The sequence below is a fragment of the Acomys minous genome, assembly GCF_964271855.1.
Source record: "Acomys minous genome assembly, chromosome: 9".
Lineage (NCBI taxonomy): Eukaryota > Metazoa > Chordata > Mammalia > Rodentia > Muridae > Acomys > Acomys minous.
The window spans coordinates 25,451,638-25,476,389 of NC_140490.1; the positions used below are offsets into that span (position 1 = coordinate 25,451,638).

At 45.5% G+C, this 24,752-nt stretch overlaps 2 protein-coding genes across 2 annotated transcripts in view; one reads left to right on the plus strand and one right to left on the minus strand.

Moving 5' to 3' along the window:
* UBE2E2 (ubiquitin conjugating enzyme E2 E2) overlaps positions 1 to 24,752 on the plus strand; it is a 281,781-nt gene that overhangs the window by 25,346 nt on the left and 231,683 nt on the right. The gene's annotated exons all lie outside the window — the stretch shown is intronic.
* LOC311604861 (uncharacterized protein) lies at positions 8,383 to 17,359 on the minus strand. Its single transcript, XM_084795050.1, has 2 exons — positions 14,100 to 17,359; positions 8,383 to 13,901 (listed from the first exon to the last, which is right to left on the minus strand). The coding sequence occupies exon 2, from the start codon at positions 11,057 to 11,059 to the stop codon at positions 10,508 to 10,510; it is 552 nt and encodes a 183-aa protein (XP_084651176.1). The 5' UTR covers positions 11,060 to 13,901; positions 14,100 to 17,359; the 3' UTR covers positions 8,383 to 10,507.

A 24,752-nucleotide genomic window follows, 5' to 3' on the forward strand; every position in this document is an offset into this window, starting at 1 on the left:
GGGTGTGAGGAGTGACAGGGTGGGTCACAGGGGTGTGAGGAGTGACAGGGTGGGTCACAGGGGTGTGAGGAGTGACAGGGTGGGTCACAGGGGTGTGAGGAGTGACAGGGTGGGTCACAGGGGTGTGAGGAGTGACAGGGTGGGTCACAGGGGTGTGAGGAATGACAGGGTGGGTCACAGGGGTGTGAGGAGTGACAGGGTGGGTCATAGGGGTGTGGGGAGTGACAGGGTGGGTCATAGGGGTGTGGGGAGTGACAGGGTGGGTCATAGGGGTGTGGGGAGTGACAGGGTGGGTCACAGGGGTGTGAGGAGTGACAAGGTGGGTCACAGGGGTGTGGGGAGTGACAGGGTGGGTCACAGGGGTGTGGGGAGTGACAGGGTGGGTCACAGGGGTGTGAGGAGTGACAGGGTGGGTCACAGGGGTGTGGGGAGTGACAGGGTGGGTCATAGGGGTGTGGGGAGTGACAGGGTGGGTCACAGGGGTGTGAGGAGTGACAGGGTGGGTCACAGGGGTGTGAGGAGTGACAGGGTGGGTCACAGGGGTGTGAGGAGTGACAGGGTGGGTCACAGGGGTGTGAGGAGTGACAGGGTGGGTCACAGGGGTGTGGGGAGTGACAGGGTGGGTCACAGGGGTGTGGGGAGTGACAGGGTGGGTCATAGGGGTGTGAGGAGTGACAGGGTGGGTCATAGGGGTGTGGGGAGTGACAGGGTGGGTCACAGGGGTGTGGGGAGTGACAGGGTGGGTCACAGGGGTGTGGGGAGTGACAGGGTGGGTCACAGGGGTGTGGGGAGTGACAGGGTGGGTCACAGGGGTGTGAGGAGTGACAGGGTGGGTCACAGGGGTGTGAGGAGTGACAGGGTGGGTCACAGGGGTGTGAGGAGTGACAGGGTGGGTCACAGGGGTGTGAGGAGTGACAGGGTGGGTCACAGGGGTGTGGGGAATGACAGGGTGGGTCACAGGGGTGTGGGGAGTGACAGGGTGGGTCATAGGGGTGTGGGGAGTGACAGGGTGGGTCATAGGGGTGTGAGGAGTGACAGGGTGGGTCACAGGGGTGTGGGGAATGACAGGGTGGGTCACAGGGGTGTGGGGAGTGACAGGGTGGGTCACAGGGGTGTGAGGAGTGACAGGGTGGGTCACAGGGGTGTGGGGAGTGACAGGGTGGGTCACAGGGGTGTGAGGAGTGACAGGGTGGGTCACAGGGGTGTGAGGAGTGACAGGGTGGGTCACAGGGGTGTGAGGAGTGACAGGGTGGGTCACAGGGGTGTGGGGAGTGACAGGGTGGGTCAGAAGGGTGTGAGGAGTGACAGGGTGGGTCATAGGGGTGTGAGGAGTGACAGGGTGGGTCATAGGGGTGTGGGGAGTGACAGGGTGGGTCACAGGGGTGTGGGGAGTGACAGGGTGGGTCATAGGGGTGTGAGGAGTGACAGGGTGGGTCATAGGGGTGTGAGGAGTGACAGGGTGGGTCATAGGGGTGTGGGGAGTGACAGGGTGGGTCACAGGGGTGTGGGGAGTGACAGGGTGGGTCACAGGGGTGTGGGGAGTGACAGGGTGGGTCACAGGGGTGTGGGGAGTGACAGGGTGGGTCACAGGGGTGTGGGGAGTGACAGGGTGGGTCACAGGGGTGTGAGGAGTGACAGGGTGGGTCACAGGGGTGTGGGGAGTGACAGGGTGGGTCACAGGGGTGTGAGGAGTGACAGGGTGGGTCACAGGGGTGTGAGGAGTGACAGGGTGGGTCATAGGGGTGTGGGGAGTGACAGGGTGGGTCACAGGGGTGTGAGGAGTGACAGGGTGGGTCACAGGGGTGTGAGGAGTGACAGGGTGGGTCACAGGGGTGTGGGGAGTGACAGGGTGGGTCAGAAGGGTGTGGGGAGTGACAGGGCAGTGTCATGGGTCAAAATGAGGTTGCAAAATGGGATTGGGACCAAATCAAGCAGCAAAGAGGAATCAAAGCCAAGCCCTGAAACCATAGCATTTTGTGAGGAAACCACATTTACCAACTGTCTTAGTTAGGGTTACTATTACTGTGACGAAACACCTTGAAAAAGCAAGTTGGGGAGGTAAGGGGTTACTTGGCTTACAATTGCACATTGTAGTACATAACGGAAAGAAATCAGGACAGGGACTCTAACAAGACAGGAACCTGGAGGCAGGAGCTGATGCAGAGGCCATGGAGGAGTGCTGCTTACTGGTTTGCTCCCTGTGGCTGGCTCAGCCTGCTTTCTTATAGAACCCAGGACCACCAGCCCAGGGATGGTACCACCTACTAGCTGGGCCCTCCCACTAATTAAAAAAATGTCTTACAGCCAGATCTTATGGAGACATTTTCTCAATTGAGGCTCCCGCCTTTCAGATAACTCTAGCTTTCGTCACGCTGACATAAAACTATTCAACATGGCAACCATTGGACACGAGGAAGGTCGGGGTAGGTTACTGTGAGGCTGAGACAGAATACCCAGCTCTTAGACCCTGGCAGCTCACCGCGAATGAAATGTTTAAGCGACTAGTAAAGGAAAGGTGCACCCTGCGTCCTCACTCATCTCACCCATGTACTAGTGTCAACATTCGAGGAGCAGTTGCTTTCCTGTTCTCTTATTCAAGCAGATTCCACAACTGGACCCAGAGGGGAAGCTTTCCCATCTGGGAGTAGAGCTCCATCTCAGTGCTGACCAACCAGGCTTATACATGGCTGGCTCTCGTCTTTTAAGTTAAGTCTGGCCTTTTCTCATCGTAGACTCCAGAGCCTGCTTCAAATACAACAAACATTTTGAAATTCTGTCTGTGCTCAGGGTACCCACGGCTCCTGTGACTGTGAGATACAGGCAGTATTACATGGTGGTGGCTGCTCAGGCAGCCAGAGAGGTTGTTTCTGTCTGTAACCTGCTGGTCTAGATATGCGACTTCTTGGGACTCAGTTTCCTTGTCTGTAACGTTCCATTGGGTTGCGTGAGGATTACATGAGTTAATATATGCAAACCACGTATTCATGGTCTTAATGTAGTATTATGTGTATGAAAGAAACATTCTTTTCCACATTACAAGGTAGAGAATGCTGTTACCATAAAGATTTTGGGCTTGCCATCTGTATGTGGACATCTTATCAGTTGCACTGATAGTAATAAAAGGAAGATGATTAGAAAATTCATTAGGCAGCATTTACTATTTTGTCATCACATTAACTCATCAGGTTTTTCATGTTTATAAAACTCATTAATTGAGGTTATGTTTATTGTCAGCTGAATATTCCTGAAAATATAATTTTTATGTTAATTAGAGTCAGTGTGATGTACTTTGCTTTATCTTTATAAGTACGTGAGTTATTCAGGTCTAATATCTCCTAGCAAAGTCCACTACCATCAAAAGGCTAGGAGGGTTGAAAAGAGTAAGCCCCTATTTAAGTAAACACACACACACACACACACACACACACACACACACACACACACACACACACACGTGCACACATACATACATGCACCACTGTGTTTGCAAACCATGTCCTTGCTTTATTTCTTCATCTTTCTTGAGAAAGTGAGCTTAAGTTAACTTTTGAGCTCTTATACAACTTTGTAAGTGGAAAAATATTTATTTTTAAGTCTTCCAGTTTACTTTTTGATGATGCAGCTCAATGACTGTCACAGTGTTCATGGGTAGCCTGATATTTTCATTGCTATGGAGATGGGGAGTGAACATGAAGTTTCAAGACTTCAATGTTGCCCTTGTAGGAGTTTATTTGAAATAATTAGAGAAAAACATTGGCAAGCATACAGATGTGCATTATAGTAGTAAAATAATTAGTATTATTTATTTACTGAAAACTTAGTGGGCATTCTTCTTTCACTGGTGTCAAAATCTTTGGGTTTTGGTACAAGATCTGGCATTGTGAAGCTCAGCAAGTGTCTGTCCTGCTTTGCCACAGGTGATCCAAGACAATGTATATACATGAAGGCGTGGTTAAATATAAACATGTATTCATATTTTTTGGGTAGAACATACTGTGTGGTAGCGATTAAAACAACATGGCAAGGGCATGAATGACCATCGGACCTTGGCCTGAACTGTGAAGGGAAGGTAATATTTTCTCTTTTAAGAAGTGAGTGCATAGCGTTAATGGAGTAGTTGGGAAAGGGGTATGTTTTAGGAAGGTGGAAAGCAGATCTAGTGCCTTTCTGGAAGATGAAGTGTTTTCTCTGTGGGTACATTTGCTGAGTAACCAAAATATATCTTTCTCAGCTTTGTATATTTTTTCATTTAAGATATGTTTTTAAAATGAGTTTTACATTTTCTTCTTTCAGCAGTCATGAGTATAGCATCTTTTTTATTTGTAGGACTGTGCTGTGAACCTCAGTAATGATCTGTCATCTATTGATTGAGCTTGGAGCTACTGAGATACTGAAGTACAAAGCGTTTTGCCCGGAGTCCTAAAAAAGGACTGCACACTGCTGTTATTTGAAAAAAATCAAAGGATTCAAATTCATACAGTCCACCCTTTCAAGGTTTCCAATTCAGTGCTTTGCAGTTAACAGTACTCAACAACATTACTGGCAATACTGTGACTTCCAAGACATTTTTATCACCACAGAAATGGTTACCCCTCACCCCAGCAGCATGGCGTCTTCCAAGGCGAGGCCTTTTGTATCTGTCTTTTTAAACTTAGTACGATAAAACATTCAGTTTTGTAATGAATGTTAAATAGTAAGGAGAGGGTGATGTCTCAGGTGTTTGAATTATGATAAACATCATGACCTTTTGGTGAGAAAAGGTTTTATTTCAGCTTATAGTCCCACATCCACAGTGTGACACTAAAGGAGGACAGGAATTCAAGCAGGCAGCAACCTGGAGGCAGGAACCTGGAGGCAGGAACCTGGAGGCAGCAACCTCATGAGGAGGAGTGCTGCTTACTAGTTTGCTCCCCAAGGTTTGCTTGACCCACTTTCTTTTACCACCCAGAACCATCTGCCCAGGTTTGGCATCACCCCCAGCGAGCTGGTACATCCCACATCAATTGCTAATCAAGAAAATGCTCCACAGGCTTTTCCACAGGCTTGTCTGACAGGGGCATTATAGCAACTGAGCCTCCTTCTTCCCAAATGACTGTAGCTTGTGTCAGATTGACCTAAAACTAGGTAGCACAGGAAAGAGGGCTTAGGTGAGAGAAGGTAGAGGGAAGGTATGATGAAGCTTAAATCATCAAATACTGAGCAGTTCTCAGCATGGCACTGTGCTAAGTGTATTGTATCAAGTATGCCAGGTGATGAACAGAGGAGTCTAAAGGGCATTTGGGGGCATAGAGTAACTCAGACCTGCCCAAGGGATGAAGGCGTTGGGTTCCATCCCTACCACTGCAAATGAACAAAGAAATAATCAAAATAACTTATTATAATAGTATAATAAAGACCAGCTGGCTTTTCCTTTGGTTGGTGATTTAGATTTTGAGTAGAAAAGACTGTTCTATTTTCTTTATATTGAAAGCCCAGGCTGGCGTGGCCTTTGCAGCGCTTCAGTCTCGGCCTGCCAGGGCCTCAGAAACGGGAGGCGTATGCTTTACCCATGCTGCATGCTCCACTCCTCCTCAGCTACCTTCCCAGCCCTTCTTTTTACTTTTCATTTTGAGGTAGGGTCTCATTAAAGTTGCCCAAGCTGGCTCTGAACTCATTCAGAGGTCAGACAGACCTTGACCTTGTGATCTTCCTGTCTCAGCCAATTGGCTGAGATTACAGTTCTGTGTTATCAGCTTGGACGTTTTTGTATCTCTTTGAAAGTACATGTCTCGTTTCTGTTCAGTTTTTATAATCTGAGGGCTGTAGGCCACTTGCCAACGACTGCAGCTCTCTCTCTTGGGTTATGGCTGTTTGTGTTAGTGAGCAGCATAGTTAATAGTGGAAATTCTGGGACTTTGAAACAAGAATCTCAAGAGCGTCCTGCTTGCGGATTGCTTCATACTGAAGGTTACACTGAGGTTACACTGATTTGCTAAACTCGCACATTATTTACTGGCAGCTCCCTTTCCTGCACTGCAGGGGCAAACCTCCCTCATCCCATTGGACTTGTCTCTGAGTTCTCATTCTTTTTCTTTTTTCTTTTTTTTTTCCTTAAAGATTTATTTATTTATTATTATGTATACAGTGCTCTGCATGTACACTTGCAGGCCAGAAGAGGGCATCAGATCACATTATAGATGGTGTGAGCCACCATGTGGTTGCTGGGAATTGAACTCATGACCTCTGGAAGAGCAGTCAGTGCTCTTAACCTCTGAGCCATCTCTCCAGCCCCCTGAGTTCTAATTCTTAGGTTGTGGTTCTGACAGGGCGTACAGTGCTTAAAAGCTGTGCTCCTGGGTTAGCCATTTGAAAAGATCTTTCTTCCTGTTTGGTAAACGACCTGTATGTGTATGTGTAGACCCTGGTTCTATATTTGTAACTGTGTTACCGAATCATAACTGAAGTTGGGGTAGAGGGAGCTGTTGATTTGGTCAACCCCTACTTTGGGTTATGTTTGACACGTGTCAGCCGGCCGCTGCTAGGCAGTGTGTCTTAGTTTCTTTTCTGTTGCTGTGAAGAGACTCTGTGGCTTAGGGTTATAGAAGGCCGTATAGTTCCAGAGGGTTAGAGTCTGTGACCATCACGGCACGGGGCGTGGCAGCAGGTAGGCAGATGGAGTGTGGAAGCAGGAGCCGAGAGAGAGCTTACATCTCATCCACAAACACAGGCGCAGAGCTAAGTGGGAGTGTTATGGGCTTCTGAAACCTCAAAGCCGACCTCTAGTGGCACACCTCCTCCAACAAGGCCTTCCTGAAGAGTTCTGCCAACCTGGGCCACGCATTCACATGTATGCACCTGTGGGTGCCGTTGTCATTCAGCCACCACACAGTGTGCCTGCATTAACTATCAATATGCTATCTTTAAAAATGATCACATTATTTTATTAAAGGTGAAAACCTACCGTAGTTGAATAGCTTTGTATCCATGGAGTGCTACATTCGTGCCCTATTCAGTCTGCAGTGAAAACTACATTGAAATCTGACAGGATCTGTTGGCATTTTATTTCTAATCATTATAATTTACCACAGGGGTGACTTGAACCTTTTATACTGTTGAATAACGATTTAGCCTACTTTCTCCGTTTGCTAATACTCATTTTTAATTACGCATTGAGTGAAATGATTCTGCTAAGATATCTTAAGAGTTCAGTGAGGGCTTTTAATAGTGTTCGGGGAGTTTTATGATGGAGCATTACATCGATGTACTAAATGAAAGTTAATAATGGAGAAAATGCATTATATTGACTAGTCAAATAGATGTTGGAAGTTAAGGTTCCATTTTATCGATTAGACTTTATTTTTGTTTAGCTGTCTGTAAAATAAACTATCATTTAAAATTTAGCTTCCTAGTATAGCTGCCTGTTCAATGATCCATCTGCATGGCTAGTATTGCTTCAGAAGTAACAAAACACAAACTGAGCTCCTTCACACCCCCCCAGCTCTGTGCCCTGTAGTCTCTTTGTATATATAGTTAACAGCAGGTCTGCCTTTCCAGTTAGGCCACTGACTTTGTGGTCACCATGAGGTCACCGGTGATTTGTCCTGAGGATCATCTGGGGCTCACACATGCCCTTGCCAATGGGTCATCTGTGGGCTCACCCGAGCTTTTGCTTCCCTTGTCACTGTAACCATCTGCCACCCCATCTTCTTGGTCCTGCCCTCAGAACACATCCCCAGTCTGCTTTGCTGGCTTTGTGGCTGCTCCCCTGGCCAGGGCCCCTTCAGGTCTGGGTTGAGCTGTTGCCGCAAACTCCCAGGAGGCCTCGCTGCTCTGCCCTTCCTTCTTCTCAGTCTCAGCACAGCAGTGGCTCTGATGCTTCCGTGCTGACAGCCGGCAGCCCTGGGGCTTCCCACTTATCTCCCCTCTGCAGTCTTGGGCAGTCTGTCTCTCCTCCACCGTCCTCTTCCCTACTGCGTCCGAAGGGGCCCTCCCCTGGCTCTTCCTCATCTTGGATAGTTCCTTTCCTGAATCGGTGCGTTTTCCCTCACCTCCAGTCTTTGTTTAAATGTCACCTCAGTCAGGCCTTCTGGGATCTTCCTACTTCAGCACGGCTCTATCTTGTTTTACTCTGTTCTTTGCTTCATTAAGATGTAACACGGTAATGGCATGCGCCTGTAATCCCAGCACTCGGGAGGCAGAGGCAGGTGGGTCTCTGTGAGTTCTAGGCCAGCCTGGTCTACAGAGTGAGTCCAGGACAGCCATGGCTACACAGAGAAACCCTGTCTTGAAAAGCAGAACAAACCAAACCGAACGAAACCAACAAACAAGATGTAACACCAGTCATTTATCTGTATTGTTCATTGGTTGTTCTGTGTGTTATGTGTTCCCTTTGATTTAGTTGAAATAGGGTCTGGAACATAGTAAGTGTTCAGTAATCTGCTCCTAAGTGGTATATAATTATAGTGTAAACTGCTCCTTAGTGGTGTATATTGATAATGTAAACTGCTTCTTATTTGTATATATTGATACTAATATTACTAGCATTATAGAAGCCCCCTTCTTCTTCTCTTCTACTTCTCATCAGAGATTCCTTCCTTCTTCCTTCCTCCCTCCTGTCTTTCTTTTTTGGCAGTGCTAGTGCTCAGGCTAGAGTGCCCCACATATGCCGGGCCAAATGCTCACACAGCTGCATTCTCAGTCCTCATGCGATGGCTTTAAGGTGATTCCTACATGGTCATTACTGTCACACAAATGAGGTGCACTTCGAGCCGTGGTCTGTTACACAGAACTTCGTTCCTCACATAAGGAGTGAGTTAATGACACCCTTTCATGCTGCATTTTCTAGTAAGATCATGAGCATGCTACAAAGCCTGAGTGTCTTAAATTATTCCTGCAACCTTTGCCCTCATGAATTATGTGTCTCAGGGGTGACAGTCTCTCCTGTTTTATGAGAACTGTTAGTATTCAGATGAGCATTTTATATGGTTGAGAGCATGGAGCACTCTGGGTATCAGGTCCTACTGAAACATGCAGTTGTACATTCTAACAAGCCCCTCTGGTGGGAAACGTTCACTTGTTAGGTTAATATCAGAATACCCCACCCCACCCTGACTCTTTGCCAAAGCTCTTGGTTCTGATGATGCTATGCAAGTCTTTACAGACTCTGGGCAAGTGTTCTCATGCTGAGCTGCTCCTGTGGGCTGGCAAAATCCCCCATGTTCTTTAAAAATATTTTATTATTCATGTGTGTGTGTGTGTGTGTGTGTGTGTGTGTGTTTGTGTGTACATGAATGTGTGTGTGAGTGCACATGCTATGGAGGCCAGAGGAGGGTGACAGTTCACTCTGAGTTAGAATTACAGATGGCTGTGAGCTACCTGACCTGGGTACCAGGAAGCAAACTTGGATTCTTTGCAAGAGTAGCAAGTGCTTTTAACTGCTGAGCCATCTCTTTAGCACCCCATACCAGATTCTTAAATCTTGTTATAACTGCTTTATTTGAAAGTGGTTGTGATTAAATAGAAATAGCCTTAAAAAGATTAAACAACTGTTGTAGTTGAAGGCAAAGGACCCTGCCCTGATCGGTATATGGTTTGGTGTATGGAATAGTTCACCTACCTCATTAATGCCACTATAATGGAAAGATGATTTTAATGCTGGCAATAAAGTCGTCCTCAGTTGAGCACATATGTGTCAGAGCAGAGATTACAGTAGCAGCAGCGTTTATGGTACCAGCAGTTCCGCATGGCAGATGATTTAACTTCATTTTCTTAAACAGAAGCAACCCCAACCCTAGGGTGGGCGGTGTGGTGTGGCCTGCATTTAGCAGAAGCTTGGCTTAGGGGCTTTGATTCTTCTGCTCTGTTAGGGACACAGCATGGGTTGCAGCTCTCAGATAATCTCATGACCTCACAGGATTATAGTCACATGATCACAAAAGAGGATGGATGTGGACTGAGTACTGTGTGCTATGTTATGCTTTTTTTTTTCACCACACTTTCAGTTAATTTGTTGTGACACAGTCTTACCGTGTATGTAAACTCAGCCATTGAGCCTCAGTTTCCCAGTCAGACTGGCCCCTTTGTCTTCCACTAGCCCCTAGGTTCTTCTGGGCTTTATAAATTTTATATTTGCTACTCTGGCTTTTCCTTAGGTATCAGTATATACTTACTTTAAAGTAATGGCTTTACTTAAGTACTTAATGATTGCTAAGAATAATACTGTTTTAGGCTCAGTTGAAAGTTATCCAAATGTAACAGCACAATTATTTTGGCACATTTACTGACTGTTTTTTAGGCGTTAATTAAGCTGATTAGGTCTTACACTAGATATATTTCTTTTAATCAGCCTTTGGGCCTTTGTGATGAAATATTTTTGAGTCGTATTCCTGAAAATATTAAATCTAATGGAAGACAATGGCTTCTGTTTCACTTCAAGCTAGATTGGAGACTGTTCCACCTTTCATGTGAGCCATCTCTCCAGCTACCTTTCATGAGAATGTCAGGGTGCAGCAGGGTCTTCCCTGGCTCCTCAACCATCTACTTCCCTCAGCTCCTCACTGTCCACCTCCCTCAGCTCCTCACTGTCCACCTCCCTCAGCTCCTCACTGTCCACTTCCCTCAGCTCCTCACTGTCCACTTCCCTCAGCTCCTCACTGTCCACTTCCTTCAGCTCCTCACCGTCCACTTCCCTCAGCTCCTCACCGTCCACTTCCCTCAGCTCCTCACTGTCCACTTCCCTCAGCTCCTCACCGTCCACCTCCCTCAGCTCCTCACTGTCCACTTCCCTCAGCTCCTCACCGTCCACCTCCCTCAGCTCCTCACTGTCCACTTCCCTCAGCTCCTCACCGTCCACCTCCCTCAGCTCCTCACTGTCCACTTCCCTCAGCTCCTCACCGTCCACCTCCCTCAGCTCCTCACTGTCCACTTCCCTCAGCTCCTCACCGTCCACTTCCCTCAGCTCCTCACCGTCCACTTCCCTCAGCTCCTCACCGTCCACTTCCCTCAGCTCCTCACTGTCCACTTCCCTCAGCTCCTCACTGTCCACTTCCTTCAGCTCCTCACCTGTCCATTCCTTTATCATGCTTAGCTGCAGCTGTGTCAGTGAGTCACTGGGAAGATTCTCCTTCCCTAGCGTGGAGCATCTGAGAGCCTCTGCAGCCTTTAACTATCTCATTTTGTTTTTCTTAGGAAAATAAGACATTGTGTGCATGTGTGTGCATGCTTGTGTGTGTAAGTACATTTTGAAAGAGATTTATTATGTAGACTAGGCGGTTTTTTGTTTGGATGCCGGTAATACACCAAGCCACTATACCCAGCAAGAATAAGTTCTGAAATGGAAACTTTTTAAATCATGCTGAAAGCAACAAGAACAACAAAATGTACTTAGGGGAGACTCAAGGTAAAAAGCATCGAGCAGAAAGTTTAGAGTAGACCATCTGTAATAATCACGTTCCCGCTGAATGCTGTCAGCTTGGCATTTGCATAGAAGATAGATTAGTATCTAGCTTTGCCTGAGTTTAGTTTGTATATAGAACCTCCTCTTCTGGCAGGTCTGTGTGAAGGGCTTTCCAGTCTCTGTTCATTATCCTCCTCAGTGAATATTTTTGCCGTCACAATGGAAGCGGGCCAGCTTTTTATTGTTAGTGCAGCAACGTAATTAGCCATACAAGGTTTATTTATTAGGGCTGAGTCCTAGAACAATGCCTCAAAGAAGAAAACACAAAGAAGATTGGTAAACAAGCAGCCATGTGTGAGGCTGGCTGTGGGACACAGCCTTCCTAGGATGGTGCTTGCATTTGTAACACATGCTTAGGTTTTGCAGATGAAACCAGCCAAAATATTTAATTTTAACTGCCATTTTTATTGAAGTGTTGTAAGGAAATAATGGTATTTTGCTTGAGTAAATGATTATATTGGAGAAATATATACTTCTGAAAATCTTTGGGATCTTTTATATAAACGACATAAAGAGATATGAAAACTGTCTGTAGTCAGAATTTTATTTATTACCTTTGCTGAGTCTGCCCGAGGCCAAATGCTACATTGCAGTGATGCACTCAGCAATTGGGTGGCGGTGTGCCCCAGGTCCGTGCTTAGCACTTCTGAGAAGTCCTTCTTTTATCTGCATGCTAATACACTTGGAAGCTGAAAAGCTTTGGGCTATTTAGTCTGCTCTACTAAAGTGATTGACCGATGTTGATAGTCAGTATGGCCTTGTGACATTATTTAGAAAGGTGAGGGACTGTTCGAGAGATACTGACATTTCTGTTCTCTTTATGTAAAAATGGGAGGATATAAATAAACCAGCAAAAACTTAAGCCTTACAGAATTCTTGCCTGTTAAACAGTTGATCCACAGTTTACAGTGCTTAGTAAAACATAAAGGATATTTCTCTTGTGTAGACATGCTGAATGTTGCCTTCTCTTTTATTCAAACTCTGTGACTTCCTTATCAGGCCCATTTTCCAGCTGAGAGACTGAATTTTAGAGAGATAATATTGTTGAAGGTCATATAAAAGTAAAATCAAGATCCTACCTTGAGGTCTGTTCTCTTCTTGTTAAGCCGCTGTTTAGAAGCAGCAATTCAGTTACAGCCCCTTCAGCGCTAACTGACCAGCACAGGGTCCTGGCATCTGTAATCAGACACAACACCGAGCATCATCAGGATGCTACAGACTTTTCTTAGCTCTCTGTGGTAGCAAGTCAGATAGTAGGGAACTTCTGACATTCCTAATAATCACATGAGTAATTGACATCACCAGAATAGCCAAGCAATTTCTGTCTAATGATAGATTATATTAGAAAAGCATTTTACAGTTTTACAGTTTTAAAGAACATTTTTATTTCTCCCAACACTTTTCATTAGTTCTGCCAAGTAACTAGTTTTGTCCTTTTTTTTTTTTCTTCTTCTTCTTAAAATGAAGGAGGGAAGCCTTAGGAATCGTCAGGAAGGTTTGCATGCCCTCCTTTCTTCTTCCTACGAGCTTTTACCCCAAACCCCAAACCAAGGACACTTGTGGCTCAATAGATGATCAAGGATAAGGAAAAGGAGAGTTCACCTGAAGCTGCACATGGACTCCCCAGAAGCTGTTGGAAATAAGCAGCTAACTGTGAGCACAGAGGTCATGGGGATTACCAGTGCATAGGGAGCATAGGGGCCAGAAACGGGCTGGTTGCACCCGTTCAGGCGCTGCCTACTAAGGAAGTGAATTCCACAAGGAAGATTGTAGAGTTTACCTTATTCTTAGTAGTGTCTCAGAAAGCCTGTTTCACATTTTGTTGTGTTAGTCTTTATTACTGATACTTAGATTAAAAACATTATGGCTATTTACTATGTCTCTGAGTACACAATTTAAAGAATTATTTTAGACTAAACAGGAAGACTTCTCCCACAGTATGGTAAAAGCTCTTTCTTGTTTGTTTGCTTTCCAACGGTGTGGTGAATTTGGAGTCTTTCCAGTGTGCTTCCCCAAAATATTAGTTTAGAAAATAGTTCTGACATTTTCTCCCTTTCAGGAGCAACTAGTGTAAAGTCATTGGCAGATTCATATGTTATCTCCTACCTTCTATTCAGACAGCACCTCTAGACTGCGCTAATGACCCACTGGTGGGTGCCATGTGAAGACTGTGGCTGACAGAATGCAGCTCAGAGCTCTTGCAGGTGCCACACAGGTGCCATGGATCTCCACCACAGGCCTTTAAATGTGTGCTTCCTTTCCCACTGTTGCACAATCAGAGGTCACATGGCTAATTTTCTGTAGCTAATTCTATTTTTCTTCTCTCAGGAAGGCAGTTCCTGGCCCAGTGTATCCTAGCTTCACTTTTCTACAGATGCGTCAATTCGAAGACTTAAGGACAGACATGAGATCGCGTTTCCCACCCTGGGCATACTCATAGGCAGCTTGGACAGGATCACCTCATGCTCTCACCTGTTGTTCTCTCCTTTTTTTTTTTTTTTTTTTTTTTTTTTTTTTTTTTTTTTTTTTTGTCTTTTGAGACAGGGTTTCTATGTGTAGCCTTGGCTGTCCTGGACTCGCTTTGTAGACCAGGCTGTCCTCGAACTCACAGCGATCCGCCTGCCTCTGCCTCCCGAGTGCTGGGACTAAAGGCGTGCGCCACCACGCCCGGCTCTGTTCTCTCCTTTTTAAAATCAAATTAAATTAAAGTTTAGAAAATAATTTATTCAAGTGTTGTCCCCTCACTTGTATCTTCCTGTTCCCCCGTCTCCCTCTTTCTCCCTATTCCCCTCCCCTAGACCTGTGACAGCAGGGCACCTCCTCCCCCACCATATGATCATATGAGACCTATTAGGTCTCATCCAGATAACCTGCTTCCCCTTCCTCTGAGTGCCACCAGGCCTCCCCACCAAGAGGAAGTGGTCTGATCAGAGTTCCTATCAGAGGCAGTCCCCACTATCTCCAAACTGTGGAGAATGTGCTACCTATTGGCTAGATCTCAATCGGGATCTTAGTCCCTATTGGTACAGCAGTTTGTGCACACACCCCTGGGTCCTACTCTCTCCTTTTAAATAGATGGGCAAGTACTTTCTCTGACCCTTTACAATGACTATTCCTTCCCCTCTATCATCCTGGACTAAAAAAAACAAAACAAAACAAAAAAACAAAACAAAACAGGGAATCAGGTGAAGTTGGAGTTCTGCTTACTGGGTGAGATACTAAACATCTTCCAGTACTTTCTGTGGAGACCTCTTAAAAGAATCAAGCACACTAGCAGCTGAGGACCAGAGTCCAGTTCCCAGTGGCCATCAGAAAAGCCAGGCATGCTGACTTTTCCTTTGCAGTCGTCCCAACACTGGGGATGCAAAGACAGGTTCTGTGACTAACCAGTCTGGCCTTGGGCAGTTCCAGGCTAGTGGGATAACTCGTCTCAAAATCAGGTGGATGGCACCTGAGGAATGGTGCCCAAACTTTTCCTTTGGCTCTCACACACATGCATATATCAGTACCATTTGCCACATTGGAGAATTAACTGTATGCAATATTACTGTTGCACGGCATCTGACCCACTAGGAATTTTTAAGGGAAATATCAACTCATGTGATCTGAATCTTGCTTAACCTGCATAGATGCACTTGTTCATGCCCAGTCCTCTCTGCAACAGGAAAACTCATAACTGAGGAAAGCTTTCTAGAGAGTGCAGGTGAGTGCTGTTCAGCCTTTTCATGCTGATGGGTCTTAAAAGTTTTGGTCATGAAGAACAAGAGGGACGTAAAGGATGGACTGAAGAGAAGTGTAAGTGAGCTGAACAGGAGTTATAGTGACCCTGGCCAGTGTCTGCATTAGCTGAGATATGGGTTGTTTTAGTTAACTTGTTGTTAAAAGCTTTTTTGTTTAGACAGAATGTTAACCTACTCTTTGAGGAGTGCATATTCACTGTAAGCTAGACAGTGAGAAGACACTGCAGGATAACTGAGGGTACAGGTCACATGTGACTAAGGACTTGTCCTCCCATGCCATCCAGATGGCCATGGGTGCTGTTCTATAGGCATGATGGAGATGAACTCACTGTGTGCTCAGCCACCTTACAGACAGGAACTAGCCAGTGCCTCACAGCTTTTAAGTAGGTGAGCCGGGGCTCAGTTCAGACCCGCTCAGAACGCAGCTCTGTTTTTGTAGTCTGATTCTCCTTTGTGTAACTGCCGGGTATGTAGAGGTTCAAACTCTGCTGCAGCTAACTGGCTGCTTTGAAGGTTTTGTGTTGGCATTCATCCTCAGCAAAAGCCTTTTGATTTTAATGCAGAGGTAGTTTTATTAGTGATTTTGGAGAGTGATACAATAACTTGATCTCTAACTAGATCGCCAGAAAACCACTTAATCCTACACTTTATATTCCAAATTAGATGCCTGTAAAGGATGCACTTGTTCTTCCCATGGGCAGCTTGACTTCAACTTTGGGCTGTAGGTGTTGGAGCCTCAGGGAAGGGCTGGGGTGGATGTGGCATATTTGGGAGATACTAAGGGAGTTATCATGGAAAGAGAGAACGGTGGGTATCAAAGAGACTCTCTTGGGAAGAGGGACTGCCCTTCTGGGTCCTCAGCTGGTTGGTTGTAGTTAGGAGGCAGGATATTGAATTGGGGTCCCTGAGGGATTGATTTGTTACCTGTTGGCTGATCTTGTGTGTGATCGATTGGACCTGTGGCTCCCTGTTACAACCTGCAGGTGTTAAAAAAGTATGAGTATTTTATCCATAAAAGCTATTTTTTTAATAAAAAGAGTATTGCATTTTATATAAAGTGGCCTAGCACATCATCTCTTAGTGTGTTTAGTGCCCATCAGAAGCCATGTGACATGCTCAGAGACTTTGATTTCATATGGCCTGTGTCATTCCTTGTGCTCTGGCATGCTTCCTCTGCCCACCACTGAATTATGTAACACATGTTTTCTGTCTGCTTAGGCTTCCAGGAAGCTTGGAGTTGTGTTTCCTTTTAATTACAGTTACTTTATTAGTCTGTGCGTTTGATGTGGGGAGTTTCTTCTCCAAGTCTCTGCAGCAGAAGTTTTGATGCATCACTGTAGATGGGCTCCGGAAACTCATGAGTGCCAGTGAGGTTAACAGGTAAAATTGTTTATAAACAGTGGGCACTTGGCAGGCTGAGTGTTCCCGGCTTTCCCGAGATTTTCAGTGACTTCTGCCAAGGATTGCCCCCAACAAAAACACCCTCAGAACCGCTCAGTTAGGAGGAGGGGCATTTAGTGTAAGCCTCTGATACCCAACACCCAGCAGTCAAACTGTAGGTCAATCGTTGATAACTCACAGCTTCCCACTTGTCAGTCCATCCAGAAGTTAAAAGGTAGCCTCTGTAATGTTACAGACACCTAGCCCTGAAGACTTCAGAGGACTGTTGGCGTTCCCTAGAGCTTCTACCTCTCTTTTAAAAGATCTATTTTTAATTGTTCATTTGTGTGTGTATGTTTATATGTATGTTTCTGTGAGTGTGTACACAGATGTTTGTATGTGTGTATGAGTGCCTGTGTGTGCACAGAGGTCGAAGAGGATGTTGGCCCCTTCAGAGCTGAAGGTGCAGGTGCTGATGGGACATCTGGCTTGGTATGTGGGTGCTGGGTGCTGAATTCCAGCCTCCATGAGCACAACATGTGCACTGAACTGCTGAGTCTTTTTTCCAGCTGACGACCTAACTAGTGAGTAGTGATTCATTATTAAATTGTATTTATACTTACCATATTTCAACCATAATAAAAGTCAGTATGTGGGAAGAAGTCTTAAGTCATCTTCAGTTTTAAAGGCAAACAGTAAATTAACCCTAAACACCTGTGATATATGTGTGTTAATTAGGAGATGTAACTTTACCAGAATGTAAGGTACAGTTGCTATAATCATTTGACATATTCATCTATTAAAATAAACAAGACAAACGTAACTGTGACTAGTCTTAAGACTGAAAATCTGAAGTGCTTCAAAAGCCAGAGCAGTTTGGGCGCTGACTTGACGCTCCAGGAGAGGACACCACACCTGCTTTTCCTTAGGACACAGGTGTTCCGGAGACACTGCAGGAAGTGTTATTTAGCTGTGTGTAAATGGCACATAAGAAATGTAAGTGAATCTTGTGGTCATCCCATCCCCCAAAGTCCCATCATGGATATAAAAATATTCTCAAATCTGAAATCTGGGTGCCTCTGCCCCCAAGCATTCAGAGAAGGGACACCCATTCAACATATGTGGCTCAGGGCCCCAAACCTCACCAAGATGAAGCCCCACAGCTGTCATCTAAACAGTGCTGTTGTGGCCCTGAGGGATGGGTTAGATTAACTGCTATTCTGCGTACATGGTGCAGCCTAGAGAGCACGTTTATTGTGCTTTACTTTTATTGGCTTTAAAAAAAAAATGGGTATTGTGGTTTTCTTTTTTGGTATAGCCATTTCTTTGCAACCAAAAAAAAAAAAAATCACAATTTTGGAGCTGGGGAGGCGGCTCAGTAGGTAAGAGCATTTGCTACGTAAGTGTGAGGGCCCGATCTCAGCGCTGGTACCAACATAAAAGCCGGGCATGGTGCTCTCTAACTGTAGTGCTAGGAGACAGACACAGGAGGATCGTTGGGGCTCGCTGGCTGGCCAGCCTAGCTGAAATAGCAATGACCAGGTTCAGTGGTTGACCTTGTCTCAAAGCCAAAACCCCAGCTGTAGGATGGAGAGCAGGAGAGAGAGACAACTGATGTTAAACCCTGGCCTCTGCACCCCCACATGCAGGCACATGCCTGTGTGCACGTGTGCACAGCCACACAATTTAAAAAGTGGTCAGGCTGCAAAAGAGGAATAGAGCTGCTCTTTATTGGGTGATATTTGTGGTATTTAAGTTGGTGAACTGTATTTACATATTTTTTTCTACTGTAGAATGGGTGACTGATAAAAACACTACCATGCTGTCACAGTAGCAGCAGTTGGATGTGTGACCTGCACAGCTGTGTAAGTGACAGTGTGAGCTTTAGTTCTTTAGGATAGTTCTTTAGTATCCACGTGACAGTGATCTGAGGGCTGTGACTTAGCAAAACAAGTATCACACGTCCTCCCTTCTTCCACACTGCCAACTCTGTGTGAAAGGGAGTTTGTGTGATTTGATGATGATGTGAAAATGCGACTTGCCAACAAAAACAGCTTTTCTTAAACCATGTGGTTGCTGTGTGTCACTATTGCTGTGGAAATGAAAGCCTACTCACCCCACATAGGAACCTGAAGCTCACAGTCAGACAGCACCGGAGTACTGATGGGTGAACCAGTGAGTTGTATTGGGGTTACCCCCAGGAGCAGAAATGACTCAAAGACAGCTGCATCGTTACCACAGCCCACCCCAGTGTGGGTGATAACCTATGAAAGCTGGAAACCCAGGTGGCAGTGCACAGTCTGCAGGCAGCCGGACAGGCTGGGGAGTGTCTCTGCCTCTCCTAGGCTTGGGTTGGACTGAGATCTTCTCTCAGCAGTGGTCCTACCACTTCCGTAAGCACAGAGAAAGGTGGGGCCTAGTCCATCTGGTCAGTTGCAGGGACTTTCTGAAGCTTTTGAATTGTTTCCTTTTTGAGTTTTAAGGAGCACTCCTGGCAGGGTGAAAGCTTTCACCTCCCTTTGGAACATTCTGGTCTTAATAGGCTTCCCTGCAGTATGCAGCACCAGCACGTCCTCCTGAGGAAAGTGCTGCCCAGCAGGAGTGTATCTCTCTGCAGTGGAAGAGAAACAGATCAGAAGGTTGTCTTGCCATTGTTACAGAGTGGCACTTACCTTTTGTGTCTAGCTTGTTATTTTAGCCTGTGAAAAGACTAAAGAGAGGAAGCTGGAGAGATGGCTCAGAGGTTAAGAGCACTGATTGCTCTTTCAGAGGACCTGAGTTGAATTCCCAGCAACTGCATGGTGGCTCACAATCATCTATAATGTGATCTGATGCCCTCTTCTGTTATGTAGGTGTGTGTGCAGGCATGTATACATAATAAATAAATAATTAAAAAATTTAAAAAAGGAAAAGACTAATGAGATTCCAACAACGGCTAGCCTTTTCTCAGTGTTATCCTTTAACAATAAGGAATGTTTACACGCACACTGAATGCTTCATATGTGAAGTGTGCTGAAGTAGCCTGTTGGGAGATCCAGGATGGCCCATCTTTTACTTATAAGTTAAAAGGGTTATAGAGGGTGTCTTTTAGAAATGTTACATATATGTAATTTATGTAGTGTGTGTGATGGGAGAAGAGTCACAGGCCGCTAAGAACTGGGTCATGACTGGGATGGGTGAGGACTGTGGGAGAAATGTGGGCGAACAGGTCTCTGGGAATCTGGAATTGTTTATCATCGCTAGTACCCAAGATACAGGACAGATGGAACTAACGAAGCAGGCAGTGTGCCTCAGTAGAAACCAAGGTGTCCAGCCACATTCTGACTCAGTACTGTCACAAAAAGGGTTTGAAATTATGTAAAATGATTTAAAGCATGCACCATTACCCAAGACAATGGAAATGTGTAAGGGGGCAGTTTTCAATAAAGAGGAATAAATGGTCAGTCCACTTATTGGATAGCTGTGCATCTATTAAATTTAGTAGACAAGCAATACAGTAATAAAAGATACAATATATATAATAGTGTATATAAATGTAATCTATGGATAGCAACTTACAAAATATGAAAAATGTTAGGAAAATTTACTTTATAATCTTTGTGTTAGAGTAGTGAGGTGACAAGTGTTCTTTCTTCTTTCATGGTCTCTGTAAAAAACTGGTTTATGATTTTTAAAATGTCAATTTATATAAATATACATACGTGTGTGTGTGTGTGTGTGTGTGTGTGTGTGTGTGTGTGTGTGTGCAAAAGAAAACCTGGTTCTTATTCTCAAGGTGTTACTGTTCCAGTATGATGACAAAGAAATATGTCACCTCCATGAGAGACATAGCCTCCTGGGGAGCCTCGTTAGGCACGTGTCAGGTGGGGGCACTGGTGAGTGTCCTGGTTATCACACTGGGTCAGGACTTGTATCCTAGCAGTTGGTGGAGGTCATGCTTCAACGACGCACTCTGAGAGCTGGTGCTTATTTATAGCCAGGGTGATTTGGGCGCTGGCAGGATGGCCCAGTGGTTATGTACTTCTGTGCAGGTCTAACAACCCAAATGAGTCCCTGGAACCTGTGTAAATCTGGAATGAGTTAGCAACAGGGTAGCATACTCCTTTCTCATGCATGTAACACGCATACACATGTGAGTAATAATTTTTTGAAAGAATAACTTGGAATCATGGGTCGTAGAGGTAGCTCAAAGTGAGGGATGCTGGGTAGTCATGGGTTTGGGCACATCTGGTCAGAAGGTTTTTGTGAGGCAGTTGTAGGAGAGCTAGCTAGTGACCACTGTTCAGTAAGCTGGCCTAGCTATGCTGTGCACACCAGAAATGCTACAGAAGATAAAAGACCTCTGTTGAGTTTGAGGCTCAGTAATATAAGGTGGTAGGGTTTGTTTGATTTTATTAAAATTCATGTTTCCACAATTGTGACTCAAGACCTTCTGTGTTACAGAGAAAACAGTAAGACGTTACAGAGTTTTATGGGAGAGGGTGGGGTGCTTTATCTTGACTGGGAAGAACATAAGAAGGAGAATCAAAGAAGTCTCTCTGTAGGAAGCCCCAGTGTGCCAGCTTCGGCAGGTGAGTAGAAATTATAAGAGGGTGGGAGTGAGAAGAGGAGCAAGCAGCCATACCAGTGATGAGGTGACTGCTTGAAGCCATTTCCCCTTATGCCTCATGAATGATCGTAAGAACGTTTAAAGGAATTTGGTAATGAAGAGGGTAAGCCAGCACTGGAAAAGTTGTTACTGATGTCATATAACCCAGCCATCTTTAGTACATCTTACCAATTTATTGTGTGCCAGCTAAGGTCAGTTGAAAGGGTAAGTTTTATTTTACTGATTTGTTTCTGTCAGGCACTTAAAAATAGCATGGTGTAAAAGATGGGTAGAGATAGACTTGCTATTTATAAGTAATAAGGTATCTGAGCAGAAGGCAAAAGGCAGACACAGTGAGCAGCTGGGAAGACTGAGAAGTGTGGACACAAGAGCCAGAGGAAATCATTGACTCTGGCCCAGAGGGAACAGGTTGATGTCTCCATTTGCTGGTCTTTTTATTTACCAAGTATGAGCACCTTGTATTTACATATGGTGTAGCTGTCACCTGTGCAACCTAAAGTCATCCCTGAAGGAGTCTCAGCTGAGGAACTGCCCTGATTATCCTGCCCTGCCAGCAAGTCTGTGGGGATTTTCTTGATTGTTAATGTAGGGGTGCAGGTGTACGTGTACTGTGGGCACTACAGTCCATAGGCAGGTGGTCTGAGCTGCATAAGAACGCCAGCTCAGCATGTGAGGAGCCCCTCTCTCATGGTTTCTGATTCGAGCTCCTGTCTTGACTTTCTGCAGTGGTGACCTGTGGCCTGAAAGTGTAAGCCATTTGAACTTCTTTCTCCCTGAAGGTGCTTTTGGTCAGAATACGCTATCATAGCAGCAGGATGCTCCCAGAGCAGTGCCCTTGTCTTGACTCTCATTTGTCCTCTTTCCATCCACATTATTTTGCTGCTGGGCAAACTTCTCCGTAGCTGGAATGGAAACTCCAGCAAAGCAGTTTCTGGGAAGAGACCTGCTTTCCCAACCAGCTTTGCAGGTTGGTGGATCAGGCCTGGCTATACATCCTGGGGCAGTGAAACAGCACAGAGAGGGCCTTGCTGCCAGCTCTGTAGTAGTGAAAGGGTGCAAATCATGACTGTCCACTTTGTCTTTGTGCTTACAAATTCTGATCATAAGATTTTTTTTTTTAAGGATTCGTTCACTTATAGTGCACTGTAGGAAAACCCTTACAAAGCTAATACTTTGTATTATAATTAGTAATAGTTAACACTTATAGTCTATCTTTAATTAAAATGGTGGATCTCTTTTTATCTATTTGTACATTCAAATATATATTTATATGCATTACCATAATATGTGCGGATTTATATAACCCTTCTCAGTAGTCTTTTTATTTTATTGTCTCTCTTTGTTCGAGTGTGTGTGTGTGTGTGTGTGTGTGTGTGTGTGTGTGTGTGTGTATGCACACACACCCATACACAGGCATCCATACACAGGCATGAGCGTGTGTGCCACAGTGCGAGTGTGGAGGTCAGAGGACAACTCTGTGGACTTAATTCTCTCCTTGTACCTTGATGTGGGCTCTGAGGCCTGAAGGTGGGTGACCAGGCTTTCTTAGCAAGTGTCATTGGGCCATTTGACTGACCCTGGTCTTTCATTTTAGAAGAGTATTCCATAATAAGATACACGTGTGTGTGTGTGTTTTATTTGTTGTTGGTGACAGGACCTTGTTATGAGGCATAAGCTAGCCTTAAACTCACTACATAGCCCAAGGTAGCTTTGAAATTGTATCCCTCTTTTCTTAGCCTCCCTATGCTGGAACTGCAAGTGTGTGTACCACATCTGGGTTATATTTTTATTAGTTTCATGGTGTTTGGTTTTGCTTTATCAACTCATTCCCCAGAGTGTGTGCATGCATTACCTTCAGTCCCCACATAGACCCACTTTCTCCACACTGCCATGCACTTCCATTTGGTTCCTCAAAAGCTGATAGAACGGCATCTGGTGTTGCTTGAGTAATGAGAACGTCATCTCAGTCCTTTCTACCCTGCCTATGTCTAAAGGTTATTTTCTTGGTTAGATTTATTTTATTTTATGTGTATGAGGGCTTTGCCTGTATGTATGTATGAGCGCCATATGTGTTCTTGGTGCCTACAGAGGCCAGGAGAGGAGGTTGCATCCCTGAAACCAGTTTCAGATGGTTGTGAGCCACCATGTGGGTACGGTGCACGGAACCCAGGTCCTTTCTGCAGCACACCCTCTTCTGCACATTTTAATGACCTAGGGATAGAAACATACATCTCTATATGCTATGAACCACAGAGTGGTTGGCCCAGGCTCTGCAGTCCCACATTTCCTTACCCCTGGTCTTGGTGTTTTTATGACCTTGCATCATTCTGTGTTTGTGAGAGAAACCGTCCTTCCTCACGCTGGCTTGTCTGCGGGTCTACAGCTTTCAGACAAGCCAGGGGAGCTGCGAAGTGGGTAGACGGGTGACATCGTGGCACAAGCTCTTAACGCTGTGCTTTTCTAATTCTCATGCTTCCTAACACTGCAGCCCTTTAATACAGTTCTGCAGCCGTGGTGACCCCAGCCATAGAGGTATTTTTGCTGCTACCTTACAACTTTGCTACTGTTGCGAATCATAATGTAAATAATTTTGGAGATCAGGGTTTGCCAAAGGGGTGGCGACCCACAGGCTGAGAACCACTGCTAAAGTCCGGCTTGGAAATCTTCCCTTGTTAGTGCTTTCCCATCAGAGTGGAGCATTCCCGGCTAGCTCCTTAACTCAGGGATGGTAGAATGGCATTGAGCTGTTCCTGAACTCTCCTCGGTAGGAGGAAAGGAACTCTGTTCAAAACCAATGCTCAGAAATCTGCTGAGTATGAAGCAAACTCAGTAGACAGACAAGCAGGAGAAAAGGCGTATAAGCTCATGGTGATTAAACAAGTCATGACAGTCAATACAGGCCAAGCTAAGTGGTTGAAGCTTACAGGTTTCCTGCATGGGGGAGAAGAAAGTGGGGCACATAGGCAATTTGATACGAGGGCCATTGCAGCGGCCAGTGGGATGAGAGTAGGCAGTGGCTGGACCGCTCTCTCTGGGGCTAGTGCTGGTGTCTGCTCTACTCCTTACCTTCTGGAGGGCCAGGCTGTTAGCTGTTAGCTGTTAGCTGTTAGCTACAGACGGCAGCTTCAGGGAAAGCTCCTCTGGCAATTCAGAGGCCAACATATTGGAGAAGGAGGCGGGGAAAACACCCACCATGGCAAGGCGTCATACTTTGCATGTTGTTCCCCCAGCCCTAGCATTGGTTGCCTTCAGCCCTGAGTCTTGCTTAGAGAAGACTGCTTGTATGGCCTGAGTTTCAGCTGCCTGTTTCCTTTTCTTTCTTTCTTTCTTTCTTTCTTTCTTTCTTTTTTTTTAAGACTTGTGGCCCATCCTCAATAGATACTGAGTGCCTTCTTCTACACATCAGAATTACTTTTCATCTTTCTCATTTTTAAATTTGGAGGTAATAGAGATGGCTCAGCAGTGAAGAGCAGTTGTTGCTCTTGCCGAGTATCCAGGTTCAATTCCCAGCACCCACACAGTAGTGTACAACTGTCTGCAAGTCCAGTTCCAAGGGATGTGGTACATGTATGTGGTACACATGCATGTG

Bases quoted from the DNA above. Each gene is read 5' to 3' on its own strand.
- LOC311604861 (XM_084795050.1), bottom strand. From the start codon at position 11,059: ATGATAAAGGAATGGACAGGTGAGGAGCTGAAGGAAGTGGACAGTGAG.